General features: G+C 34.5%; 3 protein-coding genes across 3 annotated transcripts; 1 reads left to right on the top strand and 2 right to left on the bottom strand.

Moving 5' to 3' along the window:
- The first annotated feature begins 6,406 nt into the window (after window positions 1–6,406).
- Window positions 6,407–7,009, top strand: LOC125186693 (zinc finger protein 2-like). Its single transcript, XM_048083107.1, has one exon. It carries the CDS (start codon window positions 6,499–6,501, stop codon window positions 6,928–6,930), a length of 432 nt encoding a protein of 143 aa, XP_047939064.1. The 5' UTR covers window positions 6,407–6,498; the 3' UTR covers window positions 6,931–7,009.
- A 4,195-nt stretch (window positions 7,010–11,204) lies between these two features.
- LOC125187053 (xyloglucan endotransglucosylase protein 7-like) lies at window positions 11,205–13,814 on the bottom strand. Its single transcript, XM_048083564.1, has 5 exons — window positions 13,289–13,814; window positions 13,112–13,179; window positions 12,573–12,813; window positions 12,280–12,473; window positions 11,205–11,735 (listed from the first exon to the last, which is right to left on the bottom strand). The coding sequence occupies exons 1-5, from the start codon at window positions 13,388–13,390 to the stop codon at window positions 11,339–11,341; spliced, it is 1,002 nt and encodes a 333-aa protein (XP_047939521.1). The 5' UTR covers window positions 13,391–13,814; the 3' UTR covers window positions 11,205–11,338.
- A 71-nt stretch (window positions 13,815–13,885) lies between these two features.
- On the bottom strand, window positions 13,886–18,937 carry LOC125187052 (calmodulin-binding protein 60 B-like). The gene is made up of 9 exons (XM_048083563.1): window positions 18,715–18,937; window positions 18,366–18,493; window positions 17,778–17,853; window positions 17,364–17,422; window positions 16,047–16,540; window positions 15,594–15,754; window positions 15,309–15,512; window positions 14,942–15,179; window positions 13,886–14,643 (listed from the first exon to the last, which is right to left on the bottom strand). Exons 2-9 carry the CDS (start codon window positions 18,485–18,487, stop codon window positions 14,141–14,143), a joined length of 1,857 nt encoding a protein of 618 aa, XP_047939520.1. The 5' UTR covers window positions 18,488–18,493; window positions 18,715–18,937; the 3' UTR covers window positions 13,886–14,140.
- Between the last annotated feature and the right edge of the window lie 1,639 nt (window positions 18,938–20,576).

Here is a 20,576-nt window from a genome sequence, read left to right as displayed (position 1 = left end):
GTATGTCTAGTTTGGTGTTGGGTCCTTCATATTTCCATATGTCAAAAAATAATTGATAGGGTATACCACCTCATTATGCCTATATGGTGTGGATGGTCCACTGAATTTTTTCTCTGGAGATGCTCTTACGTCATAAGATTTGAATATTGTTATACATTTTATCACTACCCTAGTGATCAATATATAATCACATCTTAATATATAACCAAATATCAAATCTCACTAATCACGTAAAAAAACACAATTCACATAGTGCATGCGCACACACATACTTATACAATACACACACTACACGCGCTACATATACATACACAAACACGTATCTGTTGCACACACACACTCCGTACACACTACACGTACACACAACACATACTGCTCATCTTTAATCTTAAAACTCCAAAGTAAAATATATCTTAAGTTTAAATAAGTAATAAGAAAACATAAGTATTAAATAAGAAAATATTGTAAATAATAACATAAGTAATACATAAAAGAAACACTGAAAATAATAACAGTAAAATATATAAACATTACGTAAGAAAAAACATTAAAAGAATGGAAATAAAAAAAAATAGAAAGGCACATATCATAAGAAAACAGAAAGAAAAAAAAAACAAAAACTAACATATGAAAAACATAAAAACCAAAGGAACTAAATAAGATTTCGAGGTATATTATGTGTGTCACAACAAAAAGAACGATTAATGATATTTTTAATGCTACTAAGAACGCTAATTTATGTATCTAATTATACTATCAACGTTTTAAAAGTGTTTTTGTTGTTGGTATTCAAAATAAAATTATTGGACACAAATAAAAATGTCCTAAAAAGTGGTGAAAAAGATTAAGATAATTTGCAGTTAACTTATACATGCTTTCTTTGGCGTCCAAAATTTTGCTTATTTATAAGAAAAAAATTTCAAGGGCTAGTAATTGTGTCTTAAATTTTTGTTTCATTAAACGAGTACTATGTTTTTTTTTACCGTAAAAGAATTTCTGTAGTGTGTACTGTGTATGGTTTGAATGTAATGTGTGGTGTGTGTATGCAATATTGCAATGTGTATTGTATGTATGTTAGTATGTAGTATGTGTATTATAGTGAGTGTGTGTAGTAGGTGTACAACGTGTAGTTTCTCCATACTAAAATTCATATCGATTAAATTTATATCAAATAAATGATTTCCAATTAAATACTTAAGAATTAAATCCAGTGATACTAGTATAAAATTTCAATTTCATATATCAAACATCCTTACATGTTTTCAAATTTCAGATTAGATAGAATATATGCTAGTAAGAAGTGTTTCTATATTGCAGTTCCATCAGTAGTAGATGCCGACAACACCAAAAACGTTTTGTGTCTAAATGCCTGAATTCATACGATACTTGCGAATCGAAATAAAATAAAAACTAAGAAATTAAAAAGAAGCATGGAAAAATAGTAAATTGTCTTTCTCGCTCCCTAAATGATGTCTAACTTTACAAGAACCATGCGAATATCATGTTGGAACTACCGCAACGGAAGACACGGAAAACAAACAAGTCCTTACGGATCTATTTAGGTGATTATGCATTCGATTCCAATTTCATGCAATTATTCTAGATCTATAGATGAACACATCAAATAAACACATAGACATGCAAAATGCAAATTGATGTAGCTTCGATTGTTACATCTTGATCCATCATAGGATTGATGTTGCTAGCTGCACCACCCGAAAATCCTTGATCTATCGACCACGACTCTTCCACTCTATTCCCTTGTCCTTGATAATTCATCCGTGTGGGCGGATCTTGAATAATCAACAATAGTTTGATGAGATCTAGGAAGTCCAACACCAAACACGAGATTGTCTTGATCTAATCCTATGAATTAGGATAGAACAAAATCTCCCACGTGCTAGGGCACGAAAATCGAGGCTAAGAGGGAGAGAGAGGCGTCGACTTTTGGCGGCTAGGGTTAGAGTGTTGTGTATTGTGTAGTGCATCTAGGGTTTCCATCTCACTCACTTTTTTATAGTGGACTTGTTGGGCTAGAGTGTGGATCCATGGAATGATCTAGATGATGGGCCCACCCATTAAATAAATATCTAATTAAATCAAATGACACATGATTTAATATATTATCAATGAAATATTATTTTGTTCCACTAAAGAATAATATTCACTCCCATCTAAATCACCAAATTACAAATAACTTGGGTCCATTTTATTTTACAATATTTCCCGCGTTTAAGATTATCTTAATCCATCAATTTAATTATTTTGTCTGCTACTTGACTTGAATTAAATTAATTCTCCAAAGAGTTTGTCTAGTTTGAAACTTTATTTATAATTCGTGGAATAAAATTCCAACTGCGCAGATTTCTGAATAATAAATTCTTTTTTTCAAACACCTCTTGGGGATCACATGTTTAGGATTTAATCATACCACACTGAGCACGCGAATTGTATGAAATAATATTCCAATACTTTCATGTTATTCAATTACTACCACCCAAGATATCATGTTTGAGTTATGTACAAACTCTCCCATATTGATAAGTCAAAGTGGCGTCTGACTGAATAAACAATATTGATATTAATATCATAAACTAGAAAAGTACTAAACTTTCTGAAATATATTCTTACAGTAGATAGCACTAAAGAATACATTTCGTATTAGATTCTTTCAATGCTTTACCACACCGGTGTTACTAATCTCTTCTTAGGTAAGAGAGAATTATCACAAACACCGCAATCATACCAATAGGTAGCCAAAGCCTATCTAGGTTGTGAATACGTTATTCTTCTTACTAGATCTGGCCAAGTCCCCTACTGGAAAACTCATGAGGAGATTCATCGAATTTCCCTACTTGAGCTACTTAGTAAGAAGCCTTAGACTTGTTTATTATATTTCAATAATAAACCATTATATTATATTATTTATTCTCATAATTAGGTAAACAAGTGGATGTGGCGTTTCTTGTATACATGCATGAGCTGACTATACAAAGGCATGTATGCTCGAAGCATCTTTTAATATACAAATCCCAACATATCAGTCCTATTTTCAGCGCGATTTCGGCATATCGACATCTACTACTGAAGCTGCACCACTTTTGTATTAAAACATTAGGCCAATGGCACTTTGAGGCGCACAAAAAAATAAAAATATTACTCCTTCCGTCCCACTTAAGATGGCCACATTCTTTAATGGCACGAGATTTTAGGAAGTGTTGTTAGGTGGAATAAAGTAGAGAGAAAAAAAGTAGTTGGATATTTTAATGAAGAGAGGAAAGAGGAGGTTATTTCCAAAATTTGAAAGTGATCATCTTGATTGGGACAAACAAAAAAGAAAAATTACCTTTTTGAATGAGACGAAGGGTGTAACGACACGCCCTTCTAGGGTATAATAAATACGGCGACCGTTAACTAGGCGGACTTAAACGCAACAAAGATCATAGGCTAGGGTTTCATTTAGAGGGATTTGACTGAAGTATTTAATGAACTAAATAAGCAACAAAACAACACCTTAATCAAGAAAACTAATGATGAATAGATATCATAATTTATGCTCCAAAAGACAAGGGATTAATATAAATCCAAAACGCATCATGTCTCAATATTCTAAACCAAAAGGAAATAGTTCAACTCAACCAAATAATAATAAGTTTCATGTTTCAGCGGAAGCAACCAAGAGAAGGGTGAAGCTATGTATGAAGACACAACTACACTCGGAGTTTCAAAACGATCATATTATTCAATTTACTTGCTCAACACCGCCAACCGCTCGTCACCGCTCAACCTGCACATAGGGAAAACACATGCAGGGCTGAGTACTATAAACATACTGAGTGGACTTATGTCGAAAACAGTTTTATCATAATAGTAGTTATCATGTCATTTCAAGTGTCCATCGGGGTTTTATCTTTAGAAAGCTCAGAGGCACCACAATATATCCTTTATCAAAATCACGGTCGCGCAACCATTTTTTCATATCGACGTTTACCATATCCTCATTCTACAAGGAATGCGGCTGCAATCCAGGTCACTAGACCGGTCAACCCGTACACTGGCACACGGTCTAACATTGGTGTACACTAACCCAAGTAGAGTTTGCGGCTCTACAAGGATCCGAATTCGATTAAATCAATAGTGACATAGCCACAAGGGATAGGCGCGGCAAAACAAATCATAGCATGATAACACAGATCTCATTCTCATCAATACAGATTTAGGACGATGTCCTTATTTTAAAAGAAAAGCCCACCTCGACGGCTTAGATCGCAAGTATTCTCTTCCCCTTGCTATCACGCTGAGAGCGCGAGTTATCACCTTTAAATTATGTGTATCACAAATCAGTTTCAAACATTGATTTGAAAATCATGCATGTTCCCAACGTTTCCCTTTTCCCCTCAATTTGTTTTAATATCACCATTCAAAAACAAGACGTGATTATCACATCACTTTTTATTCGCACTACAACTCCAGATCTATCATCAAAATATGTCACGCATGAGTGTTTTACAACACACATCACACCCACACACACAACACACACGCACGCACACCGAGGCATGCACACACACACGATCCACTCACACACACATATGCATCACATTCATCAATTGGTTTCCCCTTTTCACTCGATCTATATGCATGAGGGTTCAAGAACACCGATTAATCGGTTAGATGAGAAAAGATTGATATAAAAATACCTTTTCTTGATAGAACGAACGGTAGAACAAAGTAATAGCCTTGATTCTTCAACAATTCTTGAGTTTCAACTTCAATTCTTCGTAGAGAATGAAGAGATCTTGAATAAAATAGAAAACAAGTCGAAGAAGGAGTGGAAGAAGTGGGAGGCGTGATTTTCAAGAGTGGGAGGCGTGATTTTGGATTTTAGGGTTAAGGTTTCCCTCTTATTTATAGAGTGCAAGATATAATATCTTTAATTAAATAAATTAAAGATTAGAGAAGATATGGGGGAGGGAGTTGGCGTGATTTTTGAGAGAAATAAGGAGGGATTCGAATTTTATGCTATTTAATTAGCAATTTAATTTGGTATTTCACGGAGTAGAATAAAATAACACGGAGCAGAATAAAATAATAAATCTCTCAATAAAGTGGCGTGATTTTTTAATCTCTCCACAGAATCAAATTAAAATCCTAATTTAAATAGGATATGGCAAGATCTCCTTAGATATGGTAAGATATGCTAGAATATTTATATTTATTCATGGGAGATTAGATATGGTAAGATATGCTAGAATATTTATATTTATTCATGGGAGAGAATAAATAAGGGATCAAACAATATATTAAAATAATTCTTTCTCCCATAAATAGGAGATTTTCGAAAATCTCCATGTAATAAGGTGGGTTTCAAAAATTCCATAGAGGAATTAGAGAATAATTGGACTTTGGATTTAATTTGGATAATTATCCCAAGCAAATAATTAAATCCAAGAAAAATAGGATTCCTTCTCCAATAATAATAGGGGTCGAAAATTCCAATAATATGTGTAGGATATTTATGAAAATCCTATTTAGTCTCACTCATCCCTTGGGAAATAATTCGCCAATATATATTACCCCGTATCGAATATTCACACAATCATTTCACAAAATCAACCGTTTTTACTTCCACTTCATTTTCTCAACACATTGACCTTTCAACGGCCAAGTCATATTTTCCACATCTTTGACTATTCAACAGCCACGTCATATTTTCCACATCTTTGACTATTCAATCAATCTCAACTCCAAAACGCAATTAGGTCACGAAGAAATCATGTAATTAAATCACTCATCAATTAATCCACATACTCCATAGCATTAAAAGCATTTAATGCAAAATTTTTGTCTCAAAAATTAGGATTCAAAAAAGTGGGACGTTACAAAGGGAGTACTACTAACTTAGTTTTAATGGAATGGGAATTATACTACATAAACTAATGGAATGGGAATTATACTACATAATTTTGTCATGGACAGACAATGGGATCAACTGCTGCCATTTCTAGATGCCGACAGCTATAGGTTCTTTACTGATACCTGAAAGTTGTGTCTTCTTTCTCACCTTAATAATATTCTTTCATATAGTACTCTCTCGTCCCACAAGAATATGCACTATTTTCTTTTTAGTCCGTCCCACAAGAATATGCACTTTTTAGTTTTGGAACTCTTTTCTCTTTAATGAGGTAAGACTCATTCTCCACTAACAATACTTTATTTACTTTTTCCGTCTACCTCTTTCCTATTTTATCAACTTTGCATTAAAACCTGTGCTGAATCCAAAGTACATATTCTTTGGGAACGGAGGGAGTACTACTTTTTACCGTAGTTTTTTTTATTTGTGGGTAATACACCATTCTCCTCACCTCCCATTCTGCACAGTGTTGTGCATTATCACTTTCACCATTCCTATGTGCATATATACACAAACACAACATCTTCTTTCTCATTCAAACCAACTTCACCTGCTAGAATTTCTCTACCCAGAAATAAGTAGCCATGAATAACTACGAGCCCAATACTTCCCTTAACCTAAGCTTATCATCTGGCCGGGTGATAAACCTAGGACTAGGGTTTGACGCCCCAGCGCCGGACTGGTCGAACCCGCTGCGGGTGTTCTCGTGCAACTACTGCAGGAGGAAGTTCCACAGCTCACAAGCTCTTGGAGGGCATCAAAATGCCCACAAATTGGAGAGAACCCTAGCCAAGAAGAGCCGGGAGTTTAGCTCAGCGGTCCGGTCGCACTCTGGTCCGACCAGCTCGGAACCGGTCCGGGTCAGCGAGCCAGTTTTTGTTATGGATCATCTAGCGCACGTGGGTAGGTTCGAAAGGAGGGATGTGGTTGGTTATGGGTATGGCGGCGAGGATCAGCATGTTCATGTTCGTGATCAGGATGAAATTAGCCAGCTTGATTTGTCTTTGAGGCTTTGAATTTGGGCTTTTTATTCGGCGTAGTATATTTTTTATATTAGTAATTTGGTTTTGCTGTTGCATGTGTGTTGTTTCATGCAAGAATCATATATATATTGGTTAACTTCGTTATCAAAGTACTATGTTTCGATCAGATAGATAGAAATTCTGAGAAGATGGTCTCTTTCTCTCTCACACACACATTGCTTCAACATTTTCTTGTGTTTGTGTTGTCTTTGTCGTCTTTAGCAGAGACTAATTCATCTAATCGAAGTTACTTGATTAGAGGAAATCATATTCCAATATGCGTCAGGAAGAAGAAGGCTAAGTTTATCATTACATAAAATTAAAGAAGTACTAGTATTAAATTTACAATTATATATATGTTGAAGTACGAGTTATCAATTAATTACTTGTAGCTCTCACTAGAATTGTAAGTTTGTAACAATAAATTTTACCATGGCGAAATAAACGAAAATAATCAATATATTTCGATTGATAATTTCTTAAATTATGAGTATCAAATAAATACTACATATATTTTTGTAGAGTTAGATTAGAATTATAAACCAAAAGGATGCATAATTGTCCTGGTTTATATAGTACGAATTATCATATGAAGGAACTAAATATTTATATATGAAAATAAATATTATTGTATAACAACATACAAATAAATGTCTAAGATCGTTTGAGCAAATTTTTATTAAAGGAGTAACATATATAGAACTTGTTATTGAGCGATCAAAATTTTCTACAGAAGCACTTAATACATTTGATCAATAAAGTGAGTGATGCATATTTGTCTTCAAATTAAGAAAATATGTTAAAGCAATAATTAATGTGCTTGTTGATTAAGGGTGATAAACCAAGAAGTGGGGACAAACAATCAGAGTTTGGCAAACCAAGCAAACCTAATTTGGATGCTGTAAATTCACAATCAACATCCTATATTAGACATATCATGCACATGCCTCTCTCGAGATAATGTCTCACATTTGGACATCCCATTATGTACTACTGTCCTTTTTATTCTTTACCATTGAGGGCTCTTCACAAAAAATTATTTTTCTTTACCATAAATAACTTAGACAATTATATAATTTATTTTATATATTCATGCACCATTTGTGTGTACCACTTACCTTGAGCATCACTGATGTGCAATCCATGTTAGCATTTGGCTTTATATTTTTGTTTGATTCTTTCTTTTATATCCAATAATAAACTAAATTGCGATTATGATAATCACATATGTATACAAACATAATTATATTTTTTCCTCTAATTTCAAATAGATGAATAAAATCAATTGTCAATGATTATGATGTAGTTTGTAAGATATCAAAGAAAAAAATGCTATGGAAATGAAAAGTGACATTTTAATTCAGACGCAGTATATTATATTCCCTTCGTCCCATGTTACTTGCACTGTTGCTTTTCGGCTTGTCAAACTCCTTTCACTATTTATAGTTTAAGTTAGAATTAATGCATTTAATTAATATGTTAGATTAAGTTAAGAGCTCCTTTATTAAGTGATGTTTCATTACACTTAAAATTCTAATTTAATTACACTAAAAAATCAATCCCAACTTTACGGTCTAAAATGTAAAAGTGCGAGTAACAGTGGACGGATGGAGTATAACTTTAAAATTTATGGAAAATAATATGAAACCTAAGTCAGAAATGAGCATCTTATGATTAAAGAATAGATGTAGTACATATATAATTTGAAGTTACGAAAGTAAGAATAGTTACTATAATTAGAAGTTAGAATAACTTTACTTTTATATGGGAGAGGTACGTTACATCTTAGATAGTGATTCATTGCACGTTTTCATGTCATTTATTTTCCAAGTGGATTGCTTACACGTGTCAAGTACTGCAAAATGATTTTAGCTCATGTCACGGGCTTGCGACAAGCACATATTGCGTACGATTGATTACACGTTATTTGGGGATTTCGAAATTAATTGTGACATCTATACACGTATATAGTATTATAGTATATAACTAAAATTATTATATTACACGTCATGCAGCATAAATTTAATTACTCACAAAAATTAAATTCAAATTTTGATAGTAACGAGCAATTTAGGTAGTAAGATATTTCTTTTGAAGCAGTAGGTTGAGAGTTTGAATTATCACAGTGAAAAAATAAAGAATCGCATTATAAAAAAAAATTAAACCCAAAAATGCATATATAATCGCATTATAAAAAATTAAACCCAAAAATGCATATGTATATATTCTTCCATCTACAAAAAATATGTAATATTCGGGTTTTAAGTTTATATATAGTTGGTAGATTTTAGTGGATGTATTCTGATTCATAACCTAAATAGTGTTCAAAATCAAAACACTTGTAGTCCACTAAATCTTGTGATCTAACGATAAGATTAATGTCACGTGTCATCTAATAATGTAGATTATTAGTCTAATAAAGTAACTTAGCTAATAATGTACTCCCTCCGTCCCACTTTAGGAGTCCCGGTTGGAATATTCCATAATTGGTAATAGGTCCCACATTCCATTCACCTTTTTCCACTCACATTTTATTATAAAACTAATATATAAAAGTAGGACCCACATTCCATTTTTTTTTCACCAACTTTCCTTTGTATTTCTTAAAACCCGTGCCGAACTCAACCGGGACTCCTAAAGTGGGACGGAGGGAGTACTATTTTAGTAAAATAATGTATCAATTTAGTCTAATAATGCAGCTCGGTTAGTTATGTTCCATTTTAGGCTAATAATATAGTTTATCAAAACCATTCAATCCAAAGATCCAAGAACTATAATTTGTGTTATGTTTGATACTAAAGAGCTGTGAGGACCCTAATACACCCCAGTATACATAATGTATGTTCTTACTAAAGTTGAAACATAAATTACAATGTGTACCCTAAAAAGAAAGCTGCATACTTTATTGTAAACAAAAAAAAAACTAATTTTTGTGCATCGTACGAGGAGCAAATGTAGTCTCAGAAATTACAAAATATATAATCCAACACAATCGACAACATTCGAATAAAACTAAAGCTTTCAGCGTATGATAAGTCTTAAAGTTGGAAAACCGTGATTGAGTTGAGGTTTTCTGATTTTACGAGGAGACAAATTTCGTACACTTTATATCATATGTGTCCGCCATATTATATAAAAAATTATTAGGGTATGAGAAAATAAAAAAAAAGTAAGCAGATGCGTAAGAATCATGTTTTCCATTATGATATTGCGTTGCGGTTTCAAACATTTCACAAAGTTTGATAATGGCTACAACATCTCATCGAATTCACTTTTTACAATGTTTGGAGTAGGTGAATTTTGCAATGTAACTCGTGTGAGTATTGGACTATTAGTTGGATCCAATTTGCCATTTACAATTTGAATAGTCTTTGAACAGGGCTTTTCCCATGAGGAGCTAGCTAAAGTTGTACTCGACTTACGAAGGGGCAATTCCGAGCCATTATAAGCCTATTTTACTCAGCTGGTTGAAGAAATACTATAATGAAAAGTGTGCGAAAAAGGTTATTTGCGCGAGATCTATTATTAGAAAAAAGTAGAGTATTAGTTTTCTAATAAAATACGAGTAATATAATTTAGTTAATTGAATCTAAAATATAGTATTAAGTAGTATTACCCAACATAGTAAAAAGTAAATAAATTACTTAATCGTGAACCGATGGAAAAGGGAAACTAGAGACATTCAGGGAGCAATTAATTAGTTGGGTATGAAATGAGAAGGAAATATTATTAATAAATTGGATATAGTAGCTAATTTTACTTGTTAACTGACTTTGTGCGCCTACAATTCTTTTTTTGCTTTCACAAACAAAGCGGCTAATTATAATTTGTCTCCTTTCCTGCAATAACAACACCAATATAATTTTTTTCTTTAAAATATACTAGAGTACTTCATAAAGTCTTAATTAATTTACTTATTACTTTTGGTAATATGCTAGATAGATAAAAATAATATTCCATCCATTCCACTCTAAGCGAAACATTTCTTTTTCGACACGAGATTTTATACAGTATTATTTGTGAGTTAAATGGAGAGATAAAATAAAAGAAGGAAAAAATAGAGAGAATGATGTATCCATTTTTAGAAATGTGTCATTTAGAGTGAGACATTTTAAAAAGAAATGTGCCAATTAGAATGAGATAGATGTACTAGTACTATTTTAACTTACATTTATTTTAGATGCCAAAATTTGTCAGAGATCCGTCGACAAATCAATACAGTCGGGCATTTTTCACCGGTAAATTTTGACGATAATATGAGTGTTTTTCAAGTTTAGTCAACCATCTAATTTTTTAATATTCAATCATACTATTCAATAACTATTACACATAGTGAAATGAACAACGCGTCTCCTCCCAATTTTTTTTTTTTTTTTTTTTTGTAATGAAAAATGCAATGAATCTAATTATGCTTGCATTCACGGGCAGGGCCCTTAGGAAACCTCCATCTATCCTTGCAATAATCATAGACCATATGATCCCTTTGCAGCTTCTTCATCCTGGACCTACTCTGCCTGTCCAGCTCCGTGGTGAGCACTTCCTTTGTGGAGAAGTCGGCGTCCGTGCACGAGGAGGTTCTGGTGAGCCGCGACCAGACGCAGCCGTCTAGGGAGTAATTCCTGTAGGCGGCTGTGAATGGGGCGAGGCTCCAATCGGTCTTCACTAGGCCGTGTTGCGTCGCCCAATCCTCGGCATCCCACAAACTCGAATAAATCCTCATTGGTTGATCTCTAAGGTATGGAACCCCTAAATTCTCTATGTTCTTGAACTCCCTTATAGCAATGTTGTCCACCAACCACCTGATATTTATGTCAATCATTTCATTAATTTATTGTCAAATTATAAGCTAGTTTAAAGAACATGGCAGTATTTATTAGTATTCAATTGAACTTCAAAATTGATCCTTCAAAAATGGTGTTTGCATTTTTAGGTAGTATATTAAATATCTCATATCTGGAACATGCAAAATTTCATTTGAGATGTTTTTTTCCATTTTTACCCCTCAGCCCTAAAAGGGTATAAATGTCTTTCTTCCCTCCTTTAATACAATGACTCTTTGTATTCATGAAATCTTTTACTCTTTAATCGCCCTCTTTAATCTATTCTTTTACTTGAAATCTCAATTCAGATTTCATAAATATAAAGAGTCACCGCAATGTGGGAAGAGAAAGACATTTATACGCTTTTTATGACTGAGGAATAGATAAGGAAAAATGGACTAAAAAAAGTGATATGTTTTTTTTTCCGAGTTTATAAGGACCTAAAATGCAAACATCAATTTCCAAGGAGCAATGTTGAAATTTACTCTTATTATTAAGATAAATAAAGAAGGAAAGTACTTACAAAACGCATTTGGGATTCCAAAGAATGGAATAAGTATGAAAATCTGCAGTTGGATCAAACCAAAGAAAGAATTGCTGCTCCCTCGCACCCTTCCCTTGGCTGAAGATGTTAGTGTGGAGTGTGTACGGATTCCCACTTGAATTCCCCAAAAATTCAAAATCTATCTCATCATGGAAGTCGCCATGTGACGAAAACTGTCACATATATATATATATAAAAACATTTGTTAATCGAGACCATAATAAATTATAACATTGGGTGACAACTTAAGAATTATGTAGTACCTAACTTACATAATAAGTTGTGACTGTGCCTGCTGAGTTGCCTGGGACAAGCTTCATTTGCATGTCCACTTTTCCGAACAACAACTCTCTCCTTGATTGGAAGCCGGAGCCGGATTTCCTGTCGAGGGACAACGTCAGGAGCTCGCCGTCATTCAGCACTTGCGCGCGTTCCTCGCCCCACGACACGATGAAGTGCTGGTTAAACGTTCCATTTCGAGCTTCAACTGTGTTGTCTGATGATTTATTAATGCTGCAAAGTGCACACGTTCATGTTGTTAATTGCCCAATTTGATTAGGCAAATTTTTTCACTAATGTCCCCATCAAAGTTTATTAATCTCCAATTTGAATTTATTACTCACAATTGGAATTTAATCCTGTATGAGTGTGCCTCGTTTAGTCAAGGCTAGGCTTTTTTATTTTGATTCTACTAATATCTACTTACTAGATTATGCAACTAGCTCATCAACTTTTTTTTTACAGGCAAATTAATAGTAGAAATTTAAAGGCCATGAGACACTTTTGTGTCTTCATTTAACGAAATTCATACCTTTTATATGTTGTCCTTTCTTGATTATATTCCGTTGTGAAGATCTTCTGGGAAATAAGTATGTCCAACTGCGAAAATGTTACAACAAAGTTTGAAATATTTCTCGATGACATGAGCATTCATCATCATCAATGCACGTCATATGTATGTATGTTTGATACGAATGCAAATTGGGACCTTGAAGACGAAGATGGCGGAAAAGATGATGAAGGCCAAGTAGGGTAGGAATTGCTTAGTGGAACGAGGAGGTTGGTGTTGGAGATTAATCCTCGGTGGCATAACGTTCGATTTCTTCAAACACGAATTTGCAGTATTCTCGAATTTCAACTAACATTATAACATGAAATATATAATTCACCGTCGATCTTTTTCATGTTGTGTGATTTCATGCATTTTTTTTTTTTTGTTTTGTTTGATGTTTATGTGTTTGTGGTTTGTGCAAGATAGAAAGACAAGTTTTTAGCCATTAGTATTGTGAGTGACAAAACGATGGTCATCCATTAGTCTTGGATATTGGTGTGTTTGGATCGCTAATATACACTATAGGTTAATTTGTTTTACTACTTTTCACTATTGATGCCTCCTATAACAAATATGTGTGTGACAATATCAATTACTAATTCTTTCCTATTGAGAAAACTATGAATGTGTATAGCACTACTTGTCTTGTTTAATTTGTGTTTTATTTACATATTCATTTATATTTTCTCTAGCACTTGCAAATTAATCCCTCCGTCCGCGATCAAGAGTCTCGGTTGAGTAGACAACAAGCTGTATATCGAATTCAAAGTAAATGAATTTCATGACCAATTATACAGTACATGTTCAACATACATACAAGTGTAAGCAACAATAAACTTACTGTACAGATGACTGTACATAAAATCAACAAACTGTCTTCAAAGTTCTGAGGATTTATAATTCAATACACTCGAGCGAAATTCCACGAATCCTACTGGCATTAACAACGAGTAGCAGTTGTCAGAAGTCGTCTGGTTTGAAAGTTAACTCGAATCTTCTGAAGGAGAGTCATTCATCATCTAACTCCACGATGCGTGCCCTCCTCTCTGCTGCTTTCTTCCTGATAAAGATGCCCCACCTCATTGCAGCCTTGATCTTCAGCCAGCCAGCAACAGCCTTCCCGGAACGGGCTCCATCCTCTCCATAACTGAACCCAGGAGAAGGTGACTGCATGTTATAAGTAGGGAAGCTAAACCCGTCTTCAGGAGCACTGCCGGAGGGGTGGCCTCCCATGCTGAAAAGCTGAAGCAAGTGTTGCATATCTTCGTTTTCCAGCATTTCATGACTTCTCATACGAATTTCATCCTCTGACAAGAAGTCATCAACGCCCTTACTTCGGGAACTAGACCAGTCCTCGAAAGGAGTCAAAGGACCAAGAGCAAGGTTAACTCTGTTATCGTATGTGGCATTTTGGTTTTGGGAATGGTTGACCTGCGGCTGGTGTGGGGTATAAGCGGGCAGTTCAAATGGGGCCTGGGAGGAATATCTGGTGCTCACATTCTCGTTGTACCCTGAAAAATGTTTTGCAGAAATAAGGCATTAGTCATTTCAAATACATCCTCACAAACAAATATTTCCCATGCTGTCTTGGCTTTGACTAAACGGACCGATGCAATATTAAAGTTACCAGCAAGTGAGATCCTGCAACTACATAGACCAACACATACAAGAAACAACAACAAAGGTAAAGACTATTCACACACATTCTAATCAGTTTGTACAGAAGTGCAACACTTTATTGTAGGGGATTTATTGTATAACAAAAAGGCTCACATAAGTTTAAACAGTTTTCAATTAGTTGATGCTCACCTCCAACCATCACACTATGATCTATCGATGTAGATTCAGAGGGAACAGTTGCCAACAATTTCTGTGGAGGAAGTTGGTTATCTAAAGATAGAGAATAGTCAGCTGAACCCAGAGGTAATTCGATTTTGGATGTGTTTGGCTTCTCAGTCTGCATAAAATTTAACAATGATTTTCCATCATACTCTAAAACTTGACTCCAGTTGTCATATGCTTTCTTCAACCAAGTATCCACATAAACCTAAACAAACAATAGTACTTAGTTAATTGCTATAAAATTTGATTGCAGTTTCCCACACAACTGCCTCTAAAACAAAACAATCTCAAGCACATGAGTGTGCATGCTCCAATTGGAAGTGTATTGACCTACCTTCTGGCCATCAGTAAGTGAATCTGCGGGATAATATTGCTCATTAGCAATGAGGCCACTCAGCGCATAGATATTGTTAAAAACAACACCTACGTTTCTTGTATCATCGGGGTAGTACACATAAAGCTTCCCACCCAGGGCACAAGTCTTGGCGTGCTCTATGAGAGCATCCCACATTTTATTTGACATGCCACTACCAAGAATCTGCCAAGAGCCCAACACCAGATATCAGAGTCAAAACAATTGAGAAGCATCGTAACCAAGGTATAGTTTACAAATACTTACTGTCCGCAACTTCTGCGAGTCTTTGACTACAAGCCGCAGGAAGTCTTCCACAGTATATATGTTGGCTTTAGTAAGCCTCTTGTGGAATGATCCATCCTTCCCGATTTTCTCCAATCTCCATACTTCATCATTCAATGCAGGTGGGTAATGCTTCTTGTACACTATATAAATAAGGACATTTCAGTAAATAGCAAAGGATTGGATATACACAAAAGTGCATGAATTTTTATTTTTCTAAAAAAAAGAAAATAATTGTTATTTGTGTATAAAGTATGTCCCATCAATTCTGTTTTGAATATCTTTAATCAAGCTTCCAGGTTTGCATTTATAAGAACTCAACCAGATGTGTAAAACTATCACCGAGCTTTATCATGCTAGTATGACCATTCCCATAATAATGCATCCTAGATAACAATTGAAGGATTATAATGATATGGAGTATTAGGTACATACATTCCCCTCGGTGATCTTTGACGGTAAAAGCTTCTGTTTTCGCTTCCCGGATGCGTAGATCCTGACTATAACCTGATGCAACTTTCAGACCAAGTCTGAACTTCCTGCTCCTTATCCAGCTGGAATTATCTGTAAATGTGAGATCACCTAGTGTTCCCACACCTTCCTTAAGTGTGACTTGTAAATCCCCAGTCAAAAGAGGTCTTTTTCCTTCACGTTCTTTCACAATATGGCTTTCAAATTCTTCCTGACTCCAGCCTTCATCATCTTCATTGTTGAAATCACCTTCCAGCACAAAAATATCCAGCTTTGCAGAAGATTCTGGTCCAGATGGTACAACACGCCCTGTGTCGGCATCTATTAGTACAATATGAATTGCAGCACCCTGCTCCCCTTCTACTTTCCCTCCAGTGAAAAGTGGAAGAGAAAGCCTAGACCTGAAGTGTAACTGCAAGTTTCTTCTATCTGAGCATTCGATTTGTTTAGTTGGCAACCTGAATTTAGAAGTTTCAGAAATAATAAACAAAAAACAGCTGAAATAATGTGGCACGGTAAAGAAACTACTGATGGCCTATTTATAAAATAATGGCACCAAAGTGTGCTAGCTTGATGATACGCTGTATGTTTGTATGCATTTTGATGAGATATTTTCTAGACTTAGATATAGGCATGTGAAGTATGTTGATAGAGCAAAAGAAAAATGGAATCACAAAGTCTTGAAATGTCAAAATCAGAGAAATTGTGAGCAACATACATTAATAATTTTCAGGTAATTTTCCAAACAACAGAGTAACAAGAAAAATGGCATGTTGGTTCCACAAAAAAAGTCTAAATATAATTTGACTAGAGGTGCTCAGTAATAAGGGTTTTGGTTATGTCTCACTCTGTATAAGAGTGAGCAACAAATTAAGTTAATGATTCAGTATCAAATTCTTTGATGTATCATGCAAAGAGCCTGTAAATGTTACAATACTGAAAAATACAGCATAATCTTATGTATAAAAAATCAAAAGTATAAATCATACTTATCTGCTCATTTGATCTGTCTAGACATTAAGGTCTGTGTTAATGTATGCTAACTCCTACTCAGAAGATTCTCTTTCTCATGCTTCTACTACTCTCTTATTAAAGCATACTGAAGAGAGCAGTGCATAGAATGAAGGCATAGGTGAGGTACAATACCAAAATTTACTTTGACGAAAATGCTGCCACAATAACTTTTGACAGGAATACAACGCCACCAGAGTTTCAGACTTTCAGACATTTACAGCATAAATCGATTGGCAGAAAATGAGCTTTATTACATTCAATTTCTACCTTCCATTGATTTGGGCTGGACCCAGCTTAGCCAAAGCTCTTTCAACTTCTTCACTGACCTATAAAAGAAAACGATATGAATAAGGCTAAAGAGACCATGGTCATATACATGGGCATGGTTTAATAATGAGTAATGTATACAAATTATTTCAGTATAGAGAACATCCATAATCTAGAAACTAGTTTTGGTTTCATGTTGGTATTAATTTCATTCCAACATCAAACAAAAAGGAAGAGCGAGAGCGGGTGATGTTTTTTCTTGTCTATATTAGATCTACAAGGACTTTGATTCACATAAAAATAACAATACAAGAACCAAAGGATATAATCCACATTCCAATCATTCTACCTAGAGGAACCAAATGTACAATTCAGTAGAGTTTCACAACAAAATACACATGCATTCATCATTACCACTCTTCGAAGAATCGGTTCCAGAGACGAGCAGAGCTTCTGGAGGCTATCCACCCTAAGAGCCTCCACAATAACACTGCATAAAAGCATGCCGCTTTATCAGAAAATAAAAATTTCCAATTTCCCTCTCACAAGTCAAGTAAACATAGCATTTGAGAAGAAGCGTAATCAAACTTATAGTCAAATGTGTCAACGGACACCCAGCCCATCTGGTTTCCCTCCTACATATTGAAGAATTGAACTAAAGTCTATGTTCTTGTGTTAGACACTACACGAATCAGTTGTGATGATTAGTCGACTTCACAGTGAAATGCTACAAAACATCATGATTTAATAACATAGCGACCGTTGAAACTCCAACCAAATTGCTTCAACATCAGTTTATGCACAACTTGCAAAAGTTCTTCAGCTTCATATGAAGACTACGAAGACCCACCCAGTTGCAATTGCAACAACTAATAACAAGTGAAGTAAGAACTAAGGCTAAGCACGCAAAAGGCAACATAATTTATTTCCATATACAGTTATAAGACTCACAATTAGAAATAATTACACAAAAAAACGATGATTTTAATAAACTCTTTCTACCTAGCTAAAGCAGGTCGCTTTTTATCTGGCTTCTGCTGATCTTCATCTCCCCCACCATCTTCCAAACTCCTCTTTCCTCCCGCTTTCATCGAATTTGTTCTCTCCATATACCTCGTATGCATTTTGCACTACAAAAACACCAGAAACAAGCACAAATCAATTAGCAACCCATAAAACCAAGAAACATCACAGAATCATAAACGAAGTCAAACAGATCTCAACTCCCCCAAAAATCACAAACCCATATCAATTTTGAGCTCAAAATCCCAGATCCCTCAAACAGATCAATCAACACCAAAATCCATCACCCCCAAATCAAGAGACACACTCAATTACAACCAAAACTCACCTACTGAGCTGATTGGAGGCAAAGCCAGATGTGGTTGCTACTCCGTGATTGTATCGAAGACTGGAGCCAAGACCCCCTTTTTTATAGCAACAGTGACAGAGCAAGAAGAGTAGGTCGCTACTTTATCCAGAACTACGGTTTCAAAAATTGAGGATAAAAAAGAAGAAAAGCAAGAGCTTTGGATGTTTTGCCCTTTTGCTATTGATGAGAGTGTATAGAATAGAAAGCATTGGTGGAAGGTGGGATGTGTACTATATATAGTAGTTTATCGTATTTCCGGCATCTATTTCAAAGGGCTTTCAAGTTCAGGAAAATCACCTACCGTTGGATTTGGAAGATGTGACGTCATCGAATTACGTCAGCATTTTTTGAGAGCTTTGGATTAAGTAGTAGAATTAGCACGTTGAGGAAGCTCACAACTTTGCTGTCGTAGAAGGAGATATAAGAAGCTCACAATGAAGCTTACAAATTAATACAACATTGTTGTAGATTATGGGATTAATTATGAGAATTGAGCAACCGTGAATAAAAATCATTGGAAAATTGGATACATTTCTACTAATAATTTTAATTGGAAAAAAAAATGTTAATTTTATTAATTTAAGAAAGAAACAAAAAAAAGAGATAAGCAATGTGGTAGATCTGTACATTAGGACTAGTCCACATGGACTTATAAAGATTGTGTACAGAGACTAAAGGCCCAGTGAAGCCCAATATCATACAAAGGTTTCTTCATAACCAATTAACCACCATTAGGGATGTCAATTGGGCTAACCCACTCGGGTTCGGGCCAATCCACTCGGGTTGTCGGGTTATTTGGGTGCGGGTTGTTCGGGCTGTAAATTTTTCGGGTTATAAATTTTCGGCCCTAACCCTAAATCTTCGGGTTTCGAGCTAACTCACGGGCTATTTGGGTCAATAGTAATTTTATATGTACTTTCTATCCAATCCAATATTCTAAAATTATTAAAAGTAGATTGTCGCAAATAGTAAAGTATTATCACAGTGATCAAGAGAAAGAAAATAATAGACATATCGTTTAATTAATATCACATATGAATCTGACTACAATTAAATGGAAATCATGCATTTCATATAACTCTAACTTAATTTGAGAGAGAAAATATAATTACCATATATTCTTCATATCAAATTTTGTACTATATTTAATATTGATATTACCAAGTATACTTTATATAAGCATATAATCTAAAATTTTAATTATATTTTATATTAAATGCTCAACCCGCGGGCTAACCCGCAAACCACCTGGGCCAGCCCGTATAACCCGCCAACCCGAACGGGTTAGCCCGTGTAGCCCGCTTCTGAATATGGGTTGTGATTTTCTGTCCCTAATCCTATGATTTTACCGGGTAACTCGGGTCGAACCGTAGGTTTCGGGCTAGATTGACATCCCTAACCGCCATACTTAATTTATGGAGTAGCAAGGGTTGTAGTTATAATTATTCTAAATTTAATTTTTATTTTTTGTTATTATTTGATTATAAATTATTATTGTATAAATTTATTTACTGTTATTGGTTGAAAATAACATTAACTTTGAATAAAATTTACTCATATTTTTGCAAATTTATAAATTGCTCTTAAACATCATCAACATATAAATAAATATTTTTTTTAATCAATCTCAATTTTAAAAGTCAAATATTAATAGTAATAAAAAGTTAAAATAATCACGCATGCAACTAAATTGCCATGCAAATTGAAATTTGGACACGTCAGTTTTTATTTGACATGAAACCAACATGAGAAATTCACATATAAGCTCAAAACTATAGATGATTATTTTAGAAACCAAATCTATAAATATATAAAAAAAAGGGACTTTTTGATGATATTTA

This window comes from Salvia hispanica, chromosome 5 (assembly GCF_023119035.1).
Source record: "Salvia hispanica cultivar TCC Black 2014 chromosome 5, UniMelb_Shisp_WGS_1.0, whole genome shotgun sequence".
Lineage (NCBI taxonomy): Eukaryota > Viridiplantae > Streptophyta > Magnoliopsida > Lamiales > Lamiaceae > Salvia > Salvia hispanica.
Note: the sequence above shows the minus strand (reverse complement) of the source record. Positions and strands in the feature narration are given on the sequence as shown.